This window comes from Rissa tridactyla, chromosome 10 (assembly GCF_028500815.1).
Source record: "Rissa tridactyla isolate bRisTri1 chromosome 10, bRisTri1.patW.cur.20221130, whole genome shotgun sequence".
NCBI lineage: Eukaryota > Metazoa > Chordata > Aves > Charadriiformes > Laridae > Rissa > Rissa tridactyla.
The window spans coordinates 17,327,883-17,350,471 of NC_071475.1; the positions used below are offsets into that span (position 1 = coordinate 17,327,883).

A 22,589-nucleotide genomic window follows, 5' to 3' on the forward strand; every position below is an offset into this window, starting at 1 on the left:
AGTCTACATGCCCCTGATCTGCCATACTTTGGGAAACCTCACGGCTGTGAGGTGCCTTCTTCCTGGGAGGGGATTTGAGGGGGATGCCCACGGCTCTCTGCAGAGCAGAGGTCTCTTCTTTCACGGAAGAAATCCCGCTGGATGGCAGCTCCGGCTGCTGCCGGCAGGATGCAGGGCCTGGCAGAGGGAGCCTGGCGCTGGAGGATGCTACCTCGGGCTGGCTTCTGGCTGCGGTGCATTTTGGAGCGTTTGACTCAAGAGGGCAGCATGCCGACAGGCTGGCACCGGCCGCTGCCCGCTGCCCTGCCTGCGCCTGCCTGCTGGGCTGCAAGGGGAACCCACCGGGATGAGCCCTGCTCCTGCTGGGAGAAGCGATGGGAATCTCTGTTGTTCCCCTCCCAACGTCCCTCGGCCCCTGGCTGGGCAGGCAGAGGATGCCACACCAGCGTTTGGTGACATTATTTTGCTTTTGCCCTCGTCAGGGCGAAATCTGGTCTTGCCTCTGCAGGTGACGCGCCTGGAGCCTGTCCCGAAACTTATGCGGTTGCTAATGCGACCGCAAAATGGAGGTGAAACGTTTCTCTTCTGGTTTCACGGCACCGCATGCCGGCGGTTACACCTGCCTCCCTCGCGCCGCCCCAGAGCGGCCAAGGAGTCCCCGTAAGATTTCTGGGCACCGTTTTCAGTACAGCAGGGGCTTTAGACCCAGAGGTAAGGGGTTTGTTTGCACAACCCGCCGCTCTTCCCCTTGTGAATGGAAGGTGCTTCGATAAACATACTGAAAGGTCAGCTATTTTCACTGTGGCTTGCATAAGAACCTCAACATCCTCTGCTGCAAGAGCAGCGTTAGTAACTTCCTACTGCAACACTGAATCACAATAGCTTCCCACAGCAACCAGCGGTAAAAATAAACTGGGCAAGGGGAAGTGGACGGCTTCTGCTGTTCCGCTTTCTCGGGCACCCTTGAGTCACAAAAAAAGCCATGTAGGACGAGCCGTTTATTTTGCTGATGCCGATGAAATCCACGAACGGTCGGGAGCACAGTCCCACTGAAATCACAGAGTGTTTTGCAATGGGATGCTCAGCGTGCTCAAAGTTAAGCATGTGCTTGAGTGCTGTGTTGAGTCTGTATTTTTCATCAGGATCCAGACTTAGGAATTAGACTAAAAGGAGACAGGGACCCCAGCGCAACTGAGTGCTGCTTTTGTACTAAAGACAGAGGAAAATGGCCTCCTTGGGATGTTTTATGTGTCGAGGGTATATAAAAGACCACTGGGGAGACAGTGGCTCTGTGATGGTTTCAGTAGTAGATCTTGGCTTTGAGAAAAGCAGATCTTGACTGGATGAGACGCATCCTCAAATACAATCCGATTTGTATTTTTTGCCTTGAGACGTCATTTGAACAGCACAGTTTTAAACACTATTATGACTAAGACTCTGTGTGTGTGTGTGTGTGTGCGCGCGCATGCACGTGTTTGTTTGCGTGTGGGGGTTGTTTTCAAGAACAATATCTTTCCTGTTACACAAAATACAGCCCAGGTCTTGAAATTCAGCCAGCTGGGAAAAAACTCTGTCGAGACCTCGTCAGGTCGCTGAGCCTGGGAATCTGCTGGTGAGACAGACCCCGGCTCTTCCCTTTGTGACAGTATTTGCTGAGGAAGTTTATAGTAAGAGGCTAAAGTGAACATAAGTTAGAGCCAAAAAGGAACGGCTCATCTGTCCCAGACCGGGGAAGAGGAGCCATTCACTTCCCACTGATGCCCTTGGGAGTTTGGGGAGCTTGTAGGATAACCCAGGTGAGAAGGGACCACAGGAGGGCTCTAGTCAAACCTCCTGCTCAAAGCTGGGTCAGCCCCGGGGTCAGCCCAGGTTACCTGGGGCTGCGCTGAGTCGGATCTCGAAAACCAAGAAGGATGGAGATTGCACAACCCCTCTGAGTTAGCCGTCAATGTCTGACTGCCTGCGTGGTGAAAATAGACTGCAACAGAAGCAGCTCATGCAAAACCACATTTTTAATGTCATCCTGCTCATTAAAAAGAGAAAGATCAAATCTATTTTGTAGCAGAAACAGTTTATGTGAGGCACGGAAAACTTCTGGTACCAGAGGACTGATTCACATGAAACGGCACGTAAAAGATGGAAGGAAACCAGAAGGATGCCTCCAGATACATTCCTATCTTGAAATTTCAGTATTGCAGCACAAAAGGTTTGTATTTATAGTAGTGGATACCAATAGGGAAGATGATACTCTAAAAATAAGTGAGGATGCACAGATGAAATAATCTATTTTTGAGGCTCAGAAGAGAATCTGGAGGCTTAACGAGCCTCAAGTCAATGTTATTTTGGAACTGCGTGCTGCTGTCGAAGACCGAGGCAGGGCTGCCTGCGACCCGCTCAAAACCCACGCAGGCCCCCGCCCCCCGTGGGCCCTCTCGCTTCAACCCCCGCAACTTTTTCTTAAGCTTTTGGCTGAAAACTAACCGGGGCGGGGGGCAGGGGGCGGCGAGGCTGCTGGCTCTGCCCGGCAGCACCGCGGCCTCCCGCCAGCCTGGGCGCGGGTCCGAGTCCCCCTGCTCCCGCCGCACCGCGCCGCACCCCGCGCGCGCCTTCCCGCGCTCTGCCCCCGCCGCCGACCCCGCCCCCTGCCCATATTTGGGAGCGCCCGCTTCCCCCCGCCGCGCCTCATTGGCGCTGGGGGCGTGGCGGGAGGCGGTGACGCGGCAGCGGTGGGCGGGGCCCGGGGCGCGGGGTCGCACCGCCCCGGTGCGTGTGCGCGGGGGCCGCTTCGATCCCGATCCCCATCGCGATCGCGGCGGGCAGGGCCGGGCCGGGCGGGACGGGGCGTTGCTGCCGCTCGGCCGGCCCCGCCGCCCGCCCCGCCTCCCGAGGCATGACACGCCGAGCCGCCGGCGAAGCCCCGCTTTAATTGAGGCCGCCGGGATGGGGCGCACCGCGTAAGGCAGAGCGGGGGCCGTCGCGCTCCGGGCCGCAAGGCAGCGCGCACCCACGGCCGTGCGGGAGCGGAGCCGCCGTCCGGCAGAGCGCAAGCCCACCCCGGCCCCGGGGAAGTGAGCGGGGCCGCGTCCGGCCGCCGCGTGGGTGGCCGGTGGGCCGGGCGCTGGCGGCCGCCGCTGCCGAGCCTCATGAAAACGCAGGTCTGGGGGAGCTCCCCGCGGGCGCCCATGGCTGCGGCGATGCCGTGCAAGAGCGCGGAGTGGCTGCAGGAGGAGCTGGAGTCGGGCGGCGGCCGCTCGCTGCTGCTGCTCGACTGCCGCCCCCACGAGCTGTTCGAGAGCTCGCACATCGAGACGGCCATCAACCTGGCCATCCCCGGGCTCATGCTCCGCCGCCTCAAGAAGGGCAACCTGCCCATCCGCTCCATCATCCCCAACCACGAGGACAAGGAGCGCTTCGTCAAGCGCTGCAAGGCCGACACCGTGCTGCTCTACGACGAGGCCACCGCCGACTGGCAGGACGGCGGCGCCGCCACCTCTGTCCTGGGGCTCCTGCTCCAGAAGCTGCGCGATGACGGCTGTAAAGCCTATTACCTGAAAGGTGAGGTGCCCCCAGCCCTTGTCCGTCCATACCCCCCCGGTTGGCCCCTGCATCCCCGGCTGGAGGTGGCTGTGTTGTTTTGCTTCCTTCCCTTCACCTCCCTCTGCCTAATTTATTATTATTTTTTTTTTAATGTATTTTTTTTCCTCCTCTGCATCCCGTTTTAATCCCCCGCACAAAATGGTCGCAGGTTGGAAGCGGCCGGGAGCGCCCCGCTTCTTCCTGCGTCGCCTCCTCCGGCAGCGGCAGAAGGGAGCCCCCCAACCCTGCCACCGGGGGGGTGCTCTCTAGCGCTGCCCTGTCCCAAGCCGACCCCGGCCGGGCACCCCGGGGGCGCCCCTCATCTCCGCTACCCGGAGGGGGCCTTTCGGAGGCTCCCCGCCCCGGCGCCAGGCTCCCCTCCGGAAGAGATAGCCAGATTTTTGGGGGGGTAGGAGAGCCCACCCACCCCTGTTTTTGTCCCCCCCCCCCCTTCATCTCCGAAAAGCGAGCGCTTGGGTTTTTCTCCCGCTTTCCCTGGAAATGCCGGCGGGGCTGGGAGCGGGCAGCCCGCCTGGTCCCCCGGGGCCGGGCGATGGAGGAGCGGGGAGCCTGGTGTGGGGGAGCCGAGCCCCGCACATGCCCTTCCGTGAGGGCTGCGGTGGTTTGGGGCTTTTTGGGGGGTTTGGTGATTTTTGCGTGGTTTTTTTTTTTTTGGCCATTTTGAAAGATCCCAGCAGGCCTCCGCAGCGGGCTGAGCAGAGCCCACAGCTGGGCTGCTGGGACCCTTCCCATCCTCCCAGTGCTCCCAGTCCGGTCGCTGGGTGGCGGGTTTGAGGCAGAAATAACAGGAGAGCGGAGGAGCGGTGCGGGGGGGTGGGGGGGAGAGTGGTGAAGAAAGTTGCCACTTGCAACCTTTTAAAAAACACTGCTGCTTCTTGATAGACCCTTTTTCGTATCCCGGGGAGCCCCTGGTAAGGGTTTGGGGTGGCAAGGGGACAGGCGGGTATTTGGGGACCAGCCGTCAGGGCTGTGCTGCCCGCACAAGCCTCCTTCGAAGGTGACATGGTGAGGGGGACAAGCACAAGGTTGATCCCACTTCTCCCCTCTCGTACCTCCACTCCCCGCCCGTGCCGGTGGGCGAGTCCCCCATCCCATCCCATCGCATCCCATCCCATCCCGGTTTGGGGTTTCCCGAGGGGCTTCGTTGCTCCTTCGCTTTGTCTTCCCGTTCCTCTCCCCGTCCTCCTCACCCCTAGCTGGAAGGAGCAACTTTGAAGTTACTCCTAAGCTCTCCCCGATGGGCAGGGGAGGAGCTGAGCCCCTTTCTCTGCCTTTATCCGGGAGCCTCGGTGGGAAATGTTTCCAATTAAAATTCCAAAATGGCTCCTCGGCGCTGTCTGGCGGCGCGGGGGGGGACGACCGAGGGGAGGAGGACGAGGACGAGCCTTTTTTTCATGAATGGATGTGGCAGGAGCTGTCTGTCCTGCTCAGTGACCCCGCCACAACCACCGAACCCACTAACAAAGTTTCCAGGAGGCCTTTCTAATTAAACCATTTGTCAGTGTCAGATACCGATGGCTGAGCTCCGGTTTAATATTGCCTGGAAAGGAGGTAGATCGGTGGGGTTTTGTGGTTTTTTTTTGTTTTTTTTTTTTTTTTTGCTTCCCTGCCTCTGCCTTCCTTCCCAAACTGTTGAGCTGGAGAAAAGGACTTAGGAGCAGACATGAGGGGTCCCTTGCCTCCTGAAGCCCACTGAGGTTTAGGTGAAGAACAAACCTGTGACACTGACCTGTTGCAAAACGTGTTTGTAGTGATAAAATAGGTGTGAGGATCGCTCTTTGGCAAAACTTATGGCCTTTTTTTCCTGCTTGAAGGTGAATTATTTCATTGGGGTTTAGTGCCGGGGCTGGGTATGTGGTTGTTCTTGCTTTATCTTTTCAGACGCAGATACTTTTGTGCTTTTCTGTCTAGGTGGCATAATAGCTCTTGCCTAAACTGCCCCAGACGCATATTTCAAAGAAGCTAAACGAGATGAGATTGTCTCTTGCCATTGATTTTATTTTTGGGTGTTTTTCTTTTGTGATTGAGATTTGGCCCCTATTTATCTCAAGCAATATCGAACTTTGTAAGAAACACTCTTTGGCTTTTTGGGACCTGTTTGCTCACTAACAGTTGGCCCAGGGAAGGTGAGGGAGCAGGGAGATGCTTTTCTTGGGGTGAAGCTGAAGTTATACCAACTTTTTGCTGGCAAAGACTTGCTAAGTAATGTGCGCCTCTGTCTAGGTAGAAGAATTTCCTGTTCTGCAGAATAAAACATCTTTTTCTCTCTGCCTCTCCCCTTCCCTCTCTCCTTTCCCCTTTCCCAGGTGGCTTTAACAAGTTTCAGACCGAATACTCGGAGCACTGCGAGACGAACCTTGACAGCTCCTCACCCAGCAACTCTCCCCCGGCATCAGTCCTTGGCCTGGGAGGGCTGCGGATAAGCTCTGACTGCTCGGATGGCGAATCCGACAGGGAACCCAGCAGTGCCACGGAGTCGGACGGGAGCCCCATCCCTAACAATCAGCCTGCCTTTCCAGTCCAGATCCTACCTTACCTGTACCTGGGCTGTGCCAAAGATTCAACCAACTTGGACGTCCTGGGCAAATACGGCATTAAATACATCCTGAATGTGACTCCCAACCTGCCAAACATGTTTGAGCACGATGGAGAGTTCAAGTACAAGCAGATCCCCATCTCAGATCACTGGAGCCAGAATCTCTCGCAGTTCTTTCCTGAGGCCATTGCTTTCATTGGTAGGTACTTGGCAGAACATCTCTCTTCATACTCACCGCTTGGGAATGTGGCGAGCTGCTTCCCAGGGCTGTCGTTCATCCCTGGCCTCACCTCTCTGGGGCACAGCATCAGTGCTAGCTTAGCAGTTGAGCCGAGGTGACACTTCTGGTGCGTGTCACCCTGGCTGGGTTCAGGGAGGTCTCTCCTTCGAATATTCATCCCTATTACAGCACCACAGCTGGATTACCTGCAAGTGGTAGGACCGGCCCCGCTGGACCCGGCTGTCTCTTGCCCTTCTATGGGGATTTGCGCTTGTGTGAAATGGCTGAACCGAGGTGGTGGGGAGCTCCTTTGCCTGCGTTGCTCGGAGGAACGAGTGTTGATGGGAGCTGCATTGACTGGTGTCAGCAATTCCTTAGCCCCAAGTGTGGTTGAGATCTGGGGTTGGGGGGTGGGGGGGGGATGTTTTCTTTTCCCAAGGGGATTTGCTAGTCTAGTTGTGATCCCGCTGTATGTCGCCCTAGCATAACTAACTCCTTGTATGGATACTTCTCCTAAGGTAAGTGTCAACACAATGAGTTAGTGATTATAATTGCAGTGCAGAGCTCAGCTGGAAAAACTGCTGTGCAGACGGCCCCTGAGACAGCTGTGGCTGGTCGTGGGGAGGAGTGTGGGGGGCAGATCTCTTCTCCCAGGCTACCATAGACTTTGAAAATTGCTTCTTATTCTGTGAGAAGTGTCTGTTGGACTGAATAGGGATGTGTACTTCCAGCATGACCGGTGCAGTCTGCTGGCGATGGTCGTTAGCCTGATCAGTTCTGATTTACGGGAGGTGAATGGCACAGGTAGTCATTACCACCATTAACTATTAAAAGCCTTATGGCTTCACATCTGGTTTAAAAACACCAGTGTAGGGAAAGGCAAGGAGGACCTTTACCTTCAGACTGAAATCTCTGCAGCCCATTTCGATGCTGTTGTGTTGCCTCCCCATTTTGGACCCTGCTGCATGCGCTTGCTTGCTGTGCTGTAAGGCCTGAAATGGGGCAGAGCGGTGGTAGATCCTCCTCTGCTCTTCAGCTGTCAGAAACCCGGGTTCCCACGCACTCTCCTTTGCCCCCAGCTTCTGTCCTCTAGTAACACGATTGTGGTCAGAAGCGGCTGCTCCAGTGTGGCAGCAGGGACCCATCTAATGTCCCATCTACGTTTCCCACACAAAGTGTAGTATTAAACATTGGGGGTGAGGTACGGGGTCCCTGCTGGCATGTGGCATTTGGGATCCATCTGCTCAGACGATGTCTCTGAACGCTGCGCTTGTGCCTTCCAGTTAATGACAGGAAATGGAGGATTACCTCACTCTAAAACCAAACACTGAGAAATGCAGCACAGGTCAGATGAAAGGCAAAAATGTCTCAGAAAAATGTTGAATGGAGAGAGGCTAGGGGGAGGGCTGGGTACGCTGGGGGGCTATTGCCTACTGTACTGGAAATTCTTGCCTGGTTTTGCAAGCTGGGGCAGAAAACCTGTTGTGGCTTGGGTCTGGATTTTGTTTTGCCTGCTCTGCTTTGCCCTTCCCCGCTCTCGTGGTGCCAGTGTCCCTTACCTCCGGCTTTGCCTGGGGATCCTCTTTCTCCTGCCACCTTCTCCCTCCCCTCCAAGCTCTCAGTCAAATGACTGACTTCAAATAGGGCTGCCCAGAAGTAAGCGGCGCTGGGTACTTGCGTGCATTCAGCGGTCTCAGCGGCGTGTCCCTCTTTCAGCACTAAGATGTCAATTCATAAAGGGATCACACTGTTCCGGCTGTGCGAGAGACAATGAGTGTGTGTGTGCGCTTTTCAATTGGTGGCCACGGAGGGGAAATTTCGTCGCAGTTCTCTCGCCATTTTTTTGGTCCAGCTTGCATTCCTGCTCCCCGCTACCATTCATCCTGAGAGTCTCCTCCAACACAAGCGTTTGTTTGTAGTGAAGTGCATTTCTGTCGATCCTGAAGAACAGTTTCACAATAAGGGAAGTTCCTGCACTTCAGACTCAGCTTAAATTGGCTCCGACTACATTCAGATAACTTTGTAGTGGAAGGAGGACAAGGACAGCAGAACAGAGTAGCTGGCGTGTTGCTGGTCTGTAGGCTCACATGAAGTGCGCAGCCTTCCCCAGTTAGTTGGTGTTGAGGTGGGTGTGCTGTGCCTGACCACCAGCATCTCCCTGGAGCTGTTGTCTCCAGCTCCACCTGCCTTTTGTAGGTTACTCTATTTCTTGGTTTGAATAGAGGGGTACCGATGCTCCCTTGCCAAGGGATGTGTTGCCAGGCTTGATCAACACTTCTCAAGCATGTGAGATGCTTGGCCTTGCTGTGCGAAACGGGGATATGCAGCTTCGCCGTGCAGTGGGGATATCTCAGGAGCCCTTTGGGGAGAGATGCGGGTGTCAAAGGGACAGGAGATGGTGTCCCTAGGAGCGGGGTATCCAGTTCTGGCAGTCGTCCTGGTCCTGGGAGCCTGCAGCTGCCACCTGGCCCTGCTCCAAAGCCATGCGTTTTTGGTGCAGAATAATAGACTCCCCCTTCCCCTTGTCTTGTTTCAGATGAGGCCCGTTCCAAGAAGTGTGGGATCCTTGTTCACTGCCTCGCTGGCATCAGCCGGTCTGTAACAGTCACTGTCGCCTACTTGATGCAAAAACTCAACTTGTCCCTGAACGATGCCTATGACTTTGTGAAAAGGAAAAAATCCAACATTTCCCCAAACTTTAACTTCATGGGCCAGCTCCTGGACTTTGAGAGGACTCTGGGACTCAACAGCCCTTGTGACAACCGCTCGCCCAGTGAACAGCTCTACTTCACCACCCCCACCAACCACAACCTGTTTCAGCTGAACACTCTGGAGTCCACATGAAGGGGATGCCGCCTGGTCGGGAACTCGAGCATCGAATCGCTTCTCTTGAGCATTTCAACTCTTAGGAAAATATCCGTCTTGCCAGGCAGCTCTGAAAGGACTAGCTTCTCTGGGCAGAGGTGCCTGATCGCTGCTTTAAGAAGGCTAATGCCGTTCATTAGTGTCCTGATCAAAGTGGTTTGAAGAGGTAGTCTTTTTACAGGGGGTTACTTAATACAGGCGATGTTACAGCGTTTTGAACGCAGCTGTTACCGGCAATAACCGCTTTCCTGGGTGCATTGGGACTGTCAGAGCACGCACACGTGTGAAGAGCTACCAGGGGTTAGCTTGCTGTGGAAAGTGAGGAGATTTATGCACTTGGAAACCTTGAACAAAAGGTTTGGGCCAAGACTGTTTTAAAACCCAAGTTTACTTTTTTTTGATTTAAAAAAAAAAAAAAAGGTAGATCTTACTCGAGCTTTGGGTTCAAACTCTTTTTAAATATGTAAGTTCCTGTTTGTACAGACGAGGTTGCAAAACCAGTATTTTATTCTGTTTCTTGTTTGATCATTTATTATTTTTTTTTAATCAAATGTTTATATTGACCAAATGCATTTTGCACACTTTGTGAAGCCTTGGTATGTCCTGGCATATTACTGGGTACTCCAGAGAGAGATACATGCTGCTGCTGTTGTTGTTAGCATCTGGTAGGAAGCTTTGTTATGTGTGAAGGCCAGTTGGGCTTAAACGCAACCCCTTCACCACTCCTGCACTCACAATCACAAACTCTGCACTGATTCAGCCAAGGTGACTAAGCCGCAAGCTTTTTTTTTTTTAATGCCACCCCTGCCAAAAACACTGTTTGCTATTGCCAGAGGTGAAACTCTTGTAGCCTCCAGAGTTGGTAGAAGCATGTCTGAGCCCAGCTTCGTTCTCTGCTGCCTGTTGACTGACTTAACGTCATCCAGCTGGCCTGAAACCATTCCAGCTTCCCGAGTACAGAAGGTAGTTGTGATGTTGGCGTTTCTCGTGCACACTCAATTCTTTCCCCACGTGCGCGGGGCGGAGGGGGGAACACGGCGAGCGCCTGGAGCAGAGCGAGGATTGCGTAGCGGGACGGGACTGAATCGTCACGCACGGTGCGTGTGAGGGGAGTGAAGAGATGTGGAAATGATGACAAGAGCGTTGTAACAGAGAATTTTTTTATATATATATATGAATATATATATTAACTGGCAAATTCTGAGATGATTGGAGCTTTCAACAGAGGTTCTGACTTTTTTTTTTTCCTCCTCTTTCAAATAACTTTATGCCGTGCCTTCTATTCTGAGAAGACTTGTTTATATTTCTGGCTAGTGTTTGGCAAACACCTTATACCGAGCTGGGAGGGGGAGGAAGTGGTAATAATTTCTGGGAGGAGGGCAGAACGGATTTGGAGATTTCTTTATTGGCTGCAATGTAGTCCCTCCTTTCTCCCCCCTCCCTTTCCACTTTAACTCTCATGTAACTGAAAAAAAAAAAGCCACGGATTTTTTCTAAATATCCAGTTTTTTGTACTTTTTTCAAGAAAAAGAAAAAATAATAAAAAAAATCTCCATCTGGAGGAATGTTTGACGCTGTCACATCCTGAAACTGTTCTTTTTGTTAAAGATGTTACCAGAATGTTGGAATGAACTTCTCTTTCTTGTTTTCTGGTTGTTTTTTGTTTGTTTGTTCGTTGGGTTTTGTTTGCAACAATGTTGGGATCGTGGGTCATTAGAAGGGAGAATGAGCATAAGTATGGTTGCGAGTGAGAAAAGTGAGAATATCCTAATTGCATCTTACCTCATGGAGGAATTTATTTTTTCAGGGATTTTTTGACAGTGCATCTGTATTGCATTACAGCTAAGCTGGTTTGTAAAGGCTTCCTGTGCTGTTAGTGGTCTTTCTTCTTTAAAGGAAAAAAAAAAAAAAGATGCATCTTCTGATTAGTACAAATGAGAGCTTGTTAGTGAGGAATGGTTCTGCTTTCTGAGTTATGAAGGAAAATTAGTGACCCTATATATACTGATCCAATATTGGGACTTTGTTTGTATTGCAAATAAATATTATTTTTTCTTTAAAAATGATGTTTGTGTCAGATGCTTGTCTAGCCTCTGCCCATATAAGGGCATGCTGCTCCTATCCCTTTTTTTTTGTGGCCGATTAGTATTCTTCTGTGACCATGAAGAGCATTTGCTGGGCAGTGTTCAAGTGTGGTGTTTGGTTTCATGCACAGCTTAATTTTTAAGACCTGTGGTAAAACAGAGAGGGGGAGGTGGGAGGGCAAAGAGAGGGATATGGGGTATTGGATAAACCAGAGAACAAAGAACAGCTTGAGAATGGGACCGGCTTTGACCCCAGCCATTCCTCTGTGCCAAAAATAAATAGATACTAAAGACACTTTTGTTTGCTGTTTAAGCGTGGCCTACAAAGGCATGGCAAGGCCTTGCCCACAACTGTTATGATAGCAGGCTTTATTTCGGTAGGAAAGCAAAAAGTCGTGGCTCTGTGGGCAGCCACCTGATGACTTCTTCTGGGTCTCATGGAGAGTGGGAGCCCTGTCCTGCATCCTCAGGTTGGGGGCCAAGCCCCTGGCTGCAGTGTCACATGTGGGCTGTGCTGTCCCCCTGTGCTCCTCGGCGGTGGGTGCAAGCGGTTTGTGGGGAAACAAGGAAGGGCTGATGGGGCTGCTTTAGGGGGAAAGGTGGCTCCAAGCATCCAAGTGCAGCCCAGCTAAGGCAGCTGTGGCTTCCCATGCCTCTGCTCATAGCTGGGCAGGACTGAGCAGCAGTGCGGGGGGGGTGTGTCCCCATTCTTTGCTTTAACCTAAATGTCAAGAAAATAAATTGCTATCTACTCAGTTGTTCAGTTCCTCAAAGTGTGCATGTGTGTGTCTGGGCCTGAGCACCAAAGACAGCTAGTTTTATTCCAGAAGGAGCTCAGGCTGATGGGTGCAGAGTCCATCGCAGATCAGGGGGTAGGTGGTCAGAGGCTGAAGCAGGAGCCAAGGGAGAGCGCGTGTGTGAGAATTTGTTTGTTTACTCCTTGACTGCATGATGGGAATCTATATATTGATTTTGAGACCTGTTTGTGGTTCAACAAATGAAAATCTACCTGGTATGCAGGAAAAAGAAGACCTTTAGGTTTTCCCTTGTAATTACATGGTAGAGTATCTTGAGGTAGATATGAAACCATGCTGGAGGCTGGCTGTGCACTCAAGGAGTGCAGAACAGCTTGTCAGGTGTAGTGCTATATTTGCTTCCATCTAATTTCCTCTTCTGATTTTCTGCTAAGGTGTGGAATAGGATATTAGCAGTTAGCATTAGCCCTGTAAGCACATTTGCGCGGTAGCTGTGTTGTGGCTGGCTGGAACAGCACAGCTGCTGTTTGTGACGGTCTGGGTCGAAGAGCTGGTGTGCAGGCAGCTGCCAGGCTGCTCCTCAGCAGGCAGCTCCCTCGGGGTACCCGATCCTGGGAGATGCAAGTCTGTTGTGTGTCCCACCACTGCTGCGCTCAAAAGCCCTGTTGCCAAAGAAAGGAGATGGCTTGTCTGAAAACCATCCTGCTGCCTGCAAGTGCCCTTTCCTCCAGGACCCAAAGGAGCCTTTTCCAAGCTTTCTGGCCTTGACAGCAGGGAGCAGCCAGCCTGGCTGGTCTTCTGCCATCAGTGTTTTACAAATGGATTGCGTGGTGCTTCTTGGCTCAAAGGGGTTTCCTGGGAGACCTGATGTCCTGTAATTTAGTGAGGAGACAAGAACTGATATCAGGAAAGGGGCAATGCCAGAGAAATAGTTACAGAGAGAAGAGAGAGCGTGTCTACACTCCCTTGCAGAGGCGGGCACGAGCACTAGCTGAGCGTAGGAGCACGGGCTTGAGTGAGAAAGCTGGTTATGTTCAGATCAGTGGAATTTGGCAAGGAGATACCGCTTCCCACACGCAGCAGGGAGAAGCTCCTTGGTTAACCCATTGATTCCAGACAAGCCGCTTGCATGATGCTCTGTGGTGCTCTGCTCTACAAAACCAGGTAAACTACACAAGCAGAGAGATCTGCTGTCCCTGGGTTTTCACTTGTGATGCCACAAGCCCTCAGGCAATACGAGTGGGATTTTTTTGTTTGTTTTTAATGGATGACTTTGTCTTACACCTCTGATTTGAACAGCTAGAGGGACCACAGGTCCCAGGTGCTTTCAAAAAGTTTCTCCCTCCGTTTCAAGTGATGGCAAAAGCACAAAGCTCTGAACTCAGGTAGAGCTAAACTTCTGCAGTTCCCCACCAGGAAGCCCAGGTGGCTGATTTTAAGCATTTCCAGCAGCCCTCTGCACAGCATAGCACATCCTAGATCCCTCTATGCTGTGGGCATAGTAGCTGGCAGAGCCTGGTTGCTCACCCCAGACAGAGAGGAAAGGGTGAGGAAAGCAGGTATGTCCTGAGCACGAGGGTGACTGTTTGGCATCTTGTGAAACGGGAGAGCAAAGAGTAGGTTCCCAGGGCAGTGCAGTGAGGATTACTGGTGGCCATAGACAACACAAAGGCCGGGGAGATGTGCTCCAAACAACCGCGGGAGGGAGGTGTGAAGGGGTGGCGGAGGCAGCATCAGGAGCCCAATGAGCAGGATGTGAGCTCAGGGAAGGGGCCATGGGGTTATTTGTAGCTTTCTTTCCCTTGCTTGTGTCTACCCTTACCCCTCTCCCGGGCTGTTATTTCTTGGTGTGGCATCACACGTGCTCTGAACATGATGCAAGTCAACCTCTGCAGCTCTGAACTTGCTGGCTGTTGCGTCACCCCGAGACACACGTGGGAAAGCAGACTCTTCCTGCTGCCATCTGAATTTGGGTGCTCACATTTCCAAGGTAACCAGGTTATTTGTGGGCTGTTATTTTCTTTTTTTATCCTTCATGTGAGCAAATCAGGCTATTTGCAGTGTTGCGAAGGCATGTAAATAGCTCTGCTAATCAACACATCCCTGTATTTACAGCTGATTGGCACAGGCTGTGATAGTTATGCTCTGGGCTGCTCAGAAAGCGTGTGAAAGTGGGCTTTCTTCTGGATTTTGTGCCATTTGCTCCTTTGCGTCTTCGGGTTTTTTTCTTAATCATGCTTGAGGTCAGAGTGGTGGGCTGGCTTTTGGGATGAGAGGGCAAGTGAGGAAATGGTCAGCAGGTAGGGAGAGCAGCTCATAGGAGCCCCATCCAGCCTCCATGTCCTGTTCTTGTGAGTTCCTCTGTTCAAGCTGCGACATTCTCTGTCTGCTGGCTTTGTCTTTTGACTTTCTCCCTGTGTTGCCCAGCCATGCTGGCCCAAAGGACCGGCTGCAGCGAGGCTGCCCAGAGCTGCTGCCATGTTGCTGCTGGATCCCAGGCCCAGGCGATGCCTGGGATTTGTGTGGGAAACACCACGGCAGGACTGTGGCATGAGGGAAATGGCTGTGCTGTGTGCTGACTGTCGTAGAGGCTCGCCATGCCAGGAAGGGGCAAGCGGGTGCTGAGGACTGCCATGTCTGGCTGGGTAGTGTGGGGTTTGGGTCGCCATATGGGGTTCAGGTAGCGACATGATGATGAAGCAGCAAATGTGGCTGTTTCCTGGGGTCCATGCTCAAGTTTAAACGGCTTTTTGTGAGGTATCTGCCTTAAATTGGGGAAACTGTGAGGCAGGGAGCAATATGGCGTTGGCTTGGGGCAGCATTCTCCCCAGGGTGGGCAGTGGCAGCCATTTTGTGTCCTGCCTCTCCACTGGATGCCCCTTCCTGTCATGGCCGCCGCTGCCCTGAGGAGAGTGCACCAGCCGCCCTTCATGGGCCAGCAGGGCTTGGGGGCGGGGGGGAGGGGGGAAAGTACCTCGGTTAGAAATGTCATCTTTTCCTAGCCTGGCTAGCTGTCTGCTCTCACCTTTTACCTCTCCAAAACACCCGAGGAGCTGTTGTGGCACCTGTGGAGACACCGACTGCAGTCCTGGGAAGGTCTGAAATACTTGTGGCCATCATGATGGTGCAGAAACACGGCTGGGTCCTGCAAAGGAGGCGTGGGAGGATGAACAGACAGGGGAAGAAGGCTCCGTGCAGCTGGCGGCAGCTGAACCCCTCAGCCTGTGATGGCGGTGGCAGTCCTCGGCAGCCGTGATGGCGCTGGCACCAGCGGTCAGAGACAATGAGCTGCTTGCAATGGAATTGTAAGTTTCTGGTGCCTCCGGGCTCCTCCCCTGACACCTCCATGCTGCCCTGCTCAGCCGTGTCACGATCGTGTTTTTAGGTTGGGAGCTGGGTCAGGGCGGAAGCTGTGGTTCAGCTTTGATGGCTCAGTCAAGGGTTGGGGATTAATTATGGGTTGGGAATTAATCATGCGGCAGGCGCAGACACCCAGGCTGGCTGTACAGCCCCAGACTGCTGCTGCCCAGCCGCTCTGGGCTGTGTGGACCGCTCAGTGCTGGGGCAATAGGGACCTCCCCTCCCCTGCTTGGTGCATGCTGAGACGAGGCCTTTTTTTCTCTCCTTTCTGTTTGTTTGTGCTCGTAGCTAAACTTGCACTTGTTCTGCGTTATCCTTATTTGCTTCTCCCTGGTTTCTCTACTGCTTTCTGTTTCTTTGGATCACTGGGACTTGAGGTACTCTCACCTGGCGGCTGCTCCTGTGAAGCTGTGGTCCTTCTGCAGAGCCCTGGCTCTGTCTCACAGACATTATGGCATGTTGGAAATGGAGACCAGCTGTGCTATGGGAGGTTCGGGGAGGGATATGTGTTACTTCTGTGCTCCTCAGTGGTGTGAGTGATCCAAGAGCATGTAAAGCCTTGAGAAGTACCTGGTGAGGGAACTGAGTATGAGTGGGGGAAAGGGAATCCAGACAGATTTATTTATTTTCCTACTTTCTTTCCCTGGGGAAACATCTGGCTTATGTAAAGCCATTTGCTGGGTTTCTCCCTGCTTTATTTTGAAAGTCTCCGCATTCAGGCACTCTGCTCTTCTCATCTCCCTGCTCTTCTCATCTCCCATCACTGCCTCAAGGGCAGATTCTTCATGATTTGGGGTTTTGCTTTTATGAAGTTTACTCTTTGTTTCTGCTCTGTGTTGTGTTTTTCTTTTCTTTCCTTTCCTTTTCTTGTAAGGACTGCTCAAGTTTGGCTTGTGGTTTTGCCTTGTTTTCTTCTGAGAGGTGAATTGTTGTGATAAACCCTGCAGAAAGTGGGAGGGAGCAGACTGGTGTGTTGGCGAGACCCTGGGCACTGATACGGCATTAGTGAAAGCTCTGTAACAGCGAGAAGCTGACCTCTGAGCTTTGGTTGCGGATGAGACACGCTAGAAGCACAGCATTTTTCTGTGCAGAAGATTTTGAATTGAAATGTGTATGAGGGGGTGCGGTTGGAGGGGTTGTGGTTGTGACTTTGGGTTTGGGGTAAGCACTCCCTTTCGCCAATGTGGCTCTGTATTGGACCTGTCATTTTACCATGCAATCCTGGCAGTTAACTGCTGAGTACCTGGTGGAAGATTTAAAGCTTTGCTCCAGTAATGCAGTTTGGTTCTTACTCTAAATTTGCCACTTCCTCTCCCTGGATGGCTGGTTCTCCGCTGCTTGGAGCAGGCAGCGGTCCAGGCAGGATCGCATCCTTGAGAGCCAAGCAGGATTCTCTCAGAGCTGTGCAAAGTGTGATGCTGAATCTGAGTTTGAGGGGATTCCGGGTGTTGAGCCTGCAGAAAGCTGTCCTGTCCTCTGACAGAACAAGGATCAGTTCTGAGGTGAGCTCCATCTCCGTGTCCTCTCTGACATTCATCACCTTTCCTCTGCCCCCGTTCAGGCTGTTGCCTTCTAATGATCCTGTGCTAGAGGTTCAGGCAGGCTCCTGCACGTCTTGGCCTTGCATCCAGTTGGCAGAAAGCTGAGAGAGAGAGATATGTTTGGGAAAGTGTTGTGGGGTTTTTTTTTGTTGTTTGGTGGGTTTTTTTAATTTTTTTTTTTAACAAGAAGCTTCACTATTCATTCATTCCCCAAATAGCTTTCCCTCTTCTTGGACAACATCTTCCTGCTAGGACAGTCCAAGCCTGTTCTGACAGGCGGCTTATCTGCCTTGCAGCTCTGACTGCTTCCTCTGTCTCTCCTTTGTGTGGGAGGTGTTTTTGTCTTTCCAAACTTCTGCTGACTTCAGTGGGCGCTAGCCTGTGCCCAAACATGCACCGATAGTGCAGTTCAGTGCTGAAATTCGCCGCTGATTTTTATTTATGTCCCTGCAGCATGTTTTTCTTTGCAAGGGGAGGACTTAAGTGGTTTGGGGAGGGGCAGGAGGGTTGTTATTGAAAGCTGGTGAAGCAGAGGTTTTCCGCTGACCCTGTCTGCCTCTGTCCAGCGAGTCCCGCAGCAGAACATGGTGAAGGCACCATGTGTTGAGGGGTGCCATGCCAATGGGTGTCCAAACTGTAAAAAAACTGCGTCTGAAAAAGCCTGGAGCAGCCAACTTGCTGCCTTCCTGTGTTGCCGGCTGCTCAGGCAGTTTTAGAGAAATACCTAGTTTTAAATCAGGTAAAAGTGGAGAAAAGTGCGTGTGTGTGCATGAAGTAAGATTTACAAATGTCAGTATTTTTAATAAAACAAATCCAGTCACGTTTGAAGCTGCTGGCTGCCAGTGTGCATTCCTGATACAAAATCAGTGCTTCCACTGAAATACAGTTTCCAGTCAACATAATGGGACTGCCACTATCTGTGGCTCGAACTAGCAGCAGCCAGGAAAGCCCCATCTTGTCCCCTGTCCATGCTCCGCTTCGTGTCCATATCAGTCTGGTGCCTCCAGCCTCATCCTCCAGCCTGGGCTAACCAAGCTCCTCTTAAATGGAGAGGGAGAAGGCAGATCCTCTTAGAAAAGGGATGTCCGTCTTGTGAAGAGCGCTTCTGGATCATACGTGCTGGCTCCTCTGGAAAATGATGGGCTCTTGCAGCTTGTGTTGATTGGCCACCAAGAGATGAAGCACTTGGCCTTGGAGATGGGACTAGTGGTGAGTTACACACAGGAACATTTTCCCTCCCTCAGTGTTAAAATCAAACTCTGATCTCTGGTAGTCCAGAATAACTCCCAGATGTCACCGTCCTGAAATAACTATGAATGAAACTCTGGATGATGTTTAGTTTTCCTGACTCTCCAAAACTTCTGTGAGCCTGCTCCTTGTGGAGATATGTCTGGTTTTATCTATGGAGTTCTCCACATTTCTTCCTGAGCCGTGGCCATGCGATGCCACCACATGTCCAGTGCTACTGCATGTGCAGCGTAGGCTCAGGGATGTTTGTAGGTCAAGGATGACAGATACTCAGCAGGACTCATAGGTGCTGTTATTTAATTGCATTCCAACAGCAGCGAAAGCAGTAGCAAGAGTAATAAACAAATTATAGCCTACATTATGAAGCTGACAAATGCCACCCACACATTACCTGTCTTTAACCACTGTCATTACTACTCAGTCTTTGTGGGAACTAATCTTGCTGCTCAGTGTCCGACTTGTTCACTTAATATCATTATCTGAAGCAGTCGGCCGCTCCTTGTGAAAGAAGAGGAAGGTGCTTTTCCTGAGGCTTTTTCTCTGGGCGCTGAAATGTGGGTAGTTCTGGGGTGGAGGAGGCTGAAAGGAGCACTTTGCAAAAGCATGGTGTGGCAGGGAGGTGAAGACTGAAGTCCACAGGGACAGTCGGGGGCAGGGGCTAGGGATGGGTGGCAGGATGGAAGATTGCCACTTGGAGGAAAAGGCTGCACTCTGTTTGTCTCCCTAGGATGGACGAATAGTATTCAGCAAAGGGATGTTAGGAAGAGCCATGTTTTTCTTCTCTCCAGATGTTTTCCAGGGTTTGGGAGCAAGCTGGGTTGCTGAGTAATGACAGTTCTCTTTGTGGCTGCTCCAAGCCCAGGGCGTTGCAGGAGGAAGTCCTGGTGGTGTTTCTGTGGGGACCTGTTCAGGATCCCCCCAGGAAGGAAACCGATCTCCAAGGATTTCTTGCAGTGGTCTGGCATAGCTTGAGTTCAGCAGAGTCAAGGATGTTCAGCCTCCTTGATGCCTGGCTGCTGCCATTACGTTGTGTCAGTCCGTCCTAAATGTTAATGACTGCCCTGTGCCTGGGGTGCAGCTGTTCTTTCCCCAGTGATTTAACTGGGAGCCTTCCTGGGGGAGGCCATTGAGGCCTGCAAGCTGAGGAGCTGGGCTGAGAGAGCAAAAGGGAAAATACGTCTTTTTCAAGATACTCCATGGGTGGCTGGACCCTGGCCAGCCAGAGGTCCTATTGTGCTCCCAAGGTTTTGAGATATCTCATGGGGTCTCTAATGGGTAAATAATAAGCTGAAAGATGGGAAACAAAGACGGAGAGGTGAAGGGCCATATTTCTCAGTGGAAAATTGACATCAGTCAAATGGGACAAGGGCTTATCGAAGGCCAGAGCTTTTGAATGTGTCTGGTAATGATAAAGAGGAGTAAGTGGCAGATGAAGTTCACTGCTGACTATTCAGAGTAGCAAAACCGCAAAGCTGCACTGAATAGCTGTAGGAAGTCCTTGCAATGCGGAGTGGTGGGGTTGCCGCATATGATGCTGAGAAAAGCAAAGCAACCAAGGGGGAAGAGGGAGCCATCTTAATCTAAAATGCGGTGCAATGGGCTCAAAATGGGATAATGTCACTTGGGAGAGAGATCTCAGAAGTGCAATGAACTGGGCTATAGGAGCAAGGGTCTATTCTGAGTATGGTCAGAAAACTCAAAAACAATCAATTTCTAGGAAAGGAGTTGAGAACAACCTGTGTAAATGCACTGTGTGAATCTGTAGTGAACAAAAGCATTTATGTAGGTTCGGGGGAGACTGGAATAACTAATGCAAGGAAAATCCATTGAGTGCTCTTAAATATCAATACGTAATTTCTCTCTTGTTGAGAAAGTCCTGCAGCTGCAAATAGCTGGGGCCTGGGAAAGCGTTTGCAGTGAAACATAGCTGCGTGCTTGGCCTGTTCTTATACTCTTCCCTAGGTGCTGCTATCAAGTACCACTGAAGACACAGGACACAGGTCAGGATGAAGCTTGATCCAACCACAGTTAGTGGCTGTGATTCATCTGCTTTTCCAAGAAGACGCTGTCCTGGAGTAAGCCATGTGTGGCGCACTGTGGGTGTATGAGGAGCTTTTATGGAGGTTGGACATACTGTGCTCTCTTTCTCTCTGTTCAGTGAAGAAAGCTGATGAAGTGTATGGCTGGAGGAGAAAATTCCTGAAGTCGTCGTACATCTGTTATCAAAGGGACATTGCAATGTAGCTAGCGTAGGACAGCCAAAGGGACGTTGCAATGTGGTGTAGGACAGCCAAAGGGACATTGCAATGTGGCGTAGGACAGCCAAAGCAGGGAGAGGGGCTTTGTACCAACAGAAACATCTGTTTTTCCACTAGCACCAGTCACTCTGAAATGAATAGTTTCCTTAAGTGATGGAAAGCCATCACCCAGGTCAACAAACTCGCCTCTTGTCTCCTCTGAGGAACGTTTCGGCAAGAAACCAACTCCAAAAGGATTCACTTCCTTTGACCTGTCCTCTCCCATCACTTCTTTAGTACTGTGCTTCTGGTTAGGAAGAACTGGATGACATGGAAGTAGCTGGATGGGCCAGGGCAACTCATTTAGACTGGACATTAGGAAAAAATTCTTCACAGAAAGAGTGGTCAGACACTGGAATAGGCTGCCCAGGGAGGTGGTTGAGTCACCATCCCTGAATGCGTTTAAGAGTCGTTTAGATGTGGTGTTGGGGGATATGGTGTAGGGGAGAACTTTGTAGAGTGGGGCTGATGGTTGGACTCGATGATGCCAAGGGTCTTTTCCAACCTAAATGATTCTATGGTTCTATCCTATGATTCTGCCCTCAAAGCCCCAGTGTGCTGCTTTAACCAACAACACAGTGGGGCGAGACACTGTGTGGGAGCGTGAGACAAATCCCTAATATTCCTGTTGATCAAATGGCCCTCTGAGTCTCCTGATCTGCTGTGGTGATAAGTCATAACAAGGACTCTCTCTTAATCCTCATTATCCTCAGTTGGCGCTTCCTGCCCACATACACTAGATATTTCCTATCAACAGGGAGTAACCTCTGTGGAAGATAGGATCAGATTCCCAGGAACCAGGCTGTAGTAAGAGTGAAGGAAGAATGAGGAAACTGTCCTAATTTGAGGCTAATCTTATAAATACAGGGCTGGATACAGACAATAGGAAGAGAAATGCCAGGAGAGCTGTAGCATTTGGTTAGGGAAGGATCATCTTTTGCCAGGAGTAGCCTTAATTGTAACTTATGATGTGGTAAAGTTGCTGTTTGATCTCAGCTTCAGCAGAGGGGAAGAGAGATTCTGCTTTGTGTCTCCAGAGGAGGAGTAGCCTGAGAAAATAACAGAGAAAAGTGTCTTTAAAAGCAATTTTTTGTCACTTGTGTACTGATTCAAGCTGCAGTGCATGGATGGAGTGCTTTATTTCTCAGTTTTTATTTGGATAAAACAGTAAATACGGAGGAGAAAAGGGCTGTATGATTTTTCCTGAAGCAGATGTGCTAATATACCCATCAAGTATTTAATGTTGCGTGGCGTTGCTGAAAACAGAGAAAACCACAAATCTTTTCTTCTAGCACAAGTGGGTTGGTGGGGTGGAGTGTTTCTTTCCCCTACCTAGACCCATAGCTGGAGCCTGTACCAGTCAGAGACTTGGCCTGTCCCTCATGCTCGCCTTTCACGTGGGCTGGGTGGAGTGTGCTGAAGCTGTTTGTGGTGGAGAGTTCTCTACAGACAGTTGCTTTTGTGAACCTTTTAGACAACCTGTTAAAATGAAGAGTTCCCTCCTACCTGTCCTTGTCCTATCCACACCACAGCACCATACACAGAGCCCTTGATGCCTCTGTGTGTTTCATTTGCCAGCAGGGTGAGAGCATGTGCATGTTTGTGAGAATTACCATTACAGGGGTGTGTGAGGGTCCTTAACCACATATTCATGTGCAGCCGGTATTCTAGCATGATCCCATAACCATACAAATGACTACAATGCAAGAAGGTGTGGACACTGGTTGCTCATCCCCACCCTGAAGGCAGTGTCGCAAGTTCCTGGAAAATGCCATCATGTCCTTGCGGGTTCGGACTCGTTTGACTTTTTACTATCCATCCAGCTCACAGGTGCTTGTTGGTGTTTAATTTATTACCCATCTCTGGGCTGATCACTGCTTCTTCTTTCGGAAGCTTTACAGGTTTTGTCTTGGACCAAGTTTGTGGAGCTACAGTGACGTACAAGACCCCTGCTGCTTCCTAGAAACTTTATGTCCCTTTTAAATAGGCTTGGCCTAAGATGAGCGATACAGTAGTTCCCTGTCCCAGGCTTCCTGCATAAGTTAGGACAAGGCCTTTCAGCCATCTCTATTTTAATTTTTCCACT

At 51.3% G+C, this 22,589-nt stretch overlaps 1 protein-coding gene across 1 annotated transcript; it reads left to right on the plus strand.

The window, feature by feature from the left end:
• Positions 1 to 2,914: 2,914 nt before the first annotated feature.
• DUSP7 (dual specificity phosphatase 7) lies at positions 2,915 to 11,284 on the plus strand. Its single transcript, XM_054216507.1, has 3 exons — positions 2,915 to 3,555; positions 5,904 to 6,332; positions 8,890 to 11,284. Exons 1-3 carry the CDS (start codon positions 3,144 to 3,146, stop codon positions 9,195 to 9,197), a joined length of 1,149 nt encoding a protein of 382 aa, XP_054072482.1. The 5' UTR covers positions 2,915 to 3,143; the 3' UTR covers positions 9,198 to 11,284.
• The last annotated feature ends 11,305 nt before the right edge of the window (positions 11,285 to 22,589 follow it).

What these genes read in the sequence shown, in the direction of transcription:
- DUSP7 (XM_054216507.1), top strand. Translation starts at nt 3,144, where the DNA reads ATGAAAACGCAGGTCTGGGGGAGCTCCCCGCGGGCGCCCATGGCTGCG. An exon ending in TAAAGCCTATTACCTGAAAG is followed by an intron (nt 3,556 to 5,903) that starts GTGAGGTGCCCC and finishes CCCCTTTCCCAG; the next exon opens with GTGGCTTTAACAAGTTTCAG. An exon ending in TGAGGCCATTGCTTTCATTG is followed by an intron (nt 6,333 to 8,889) that starts GTAGGTACTTGG and finishes GTCTTGTTTCAG; the next exon opens with ATGAGGCCCGTTCCAAGAAG.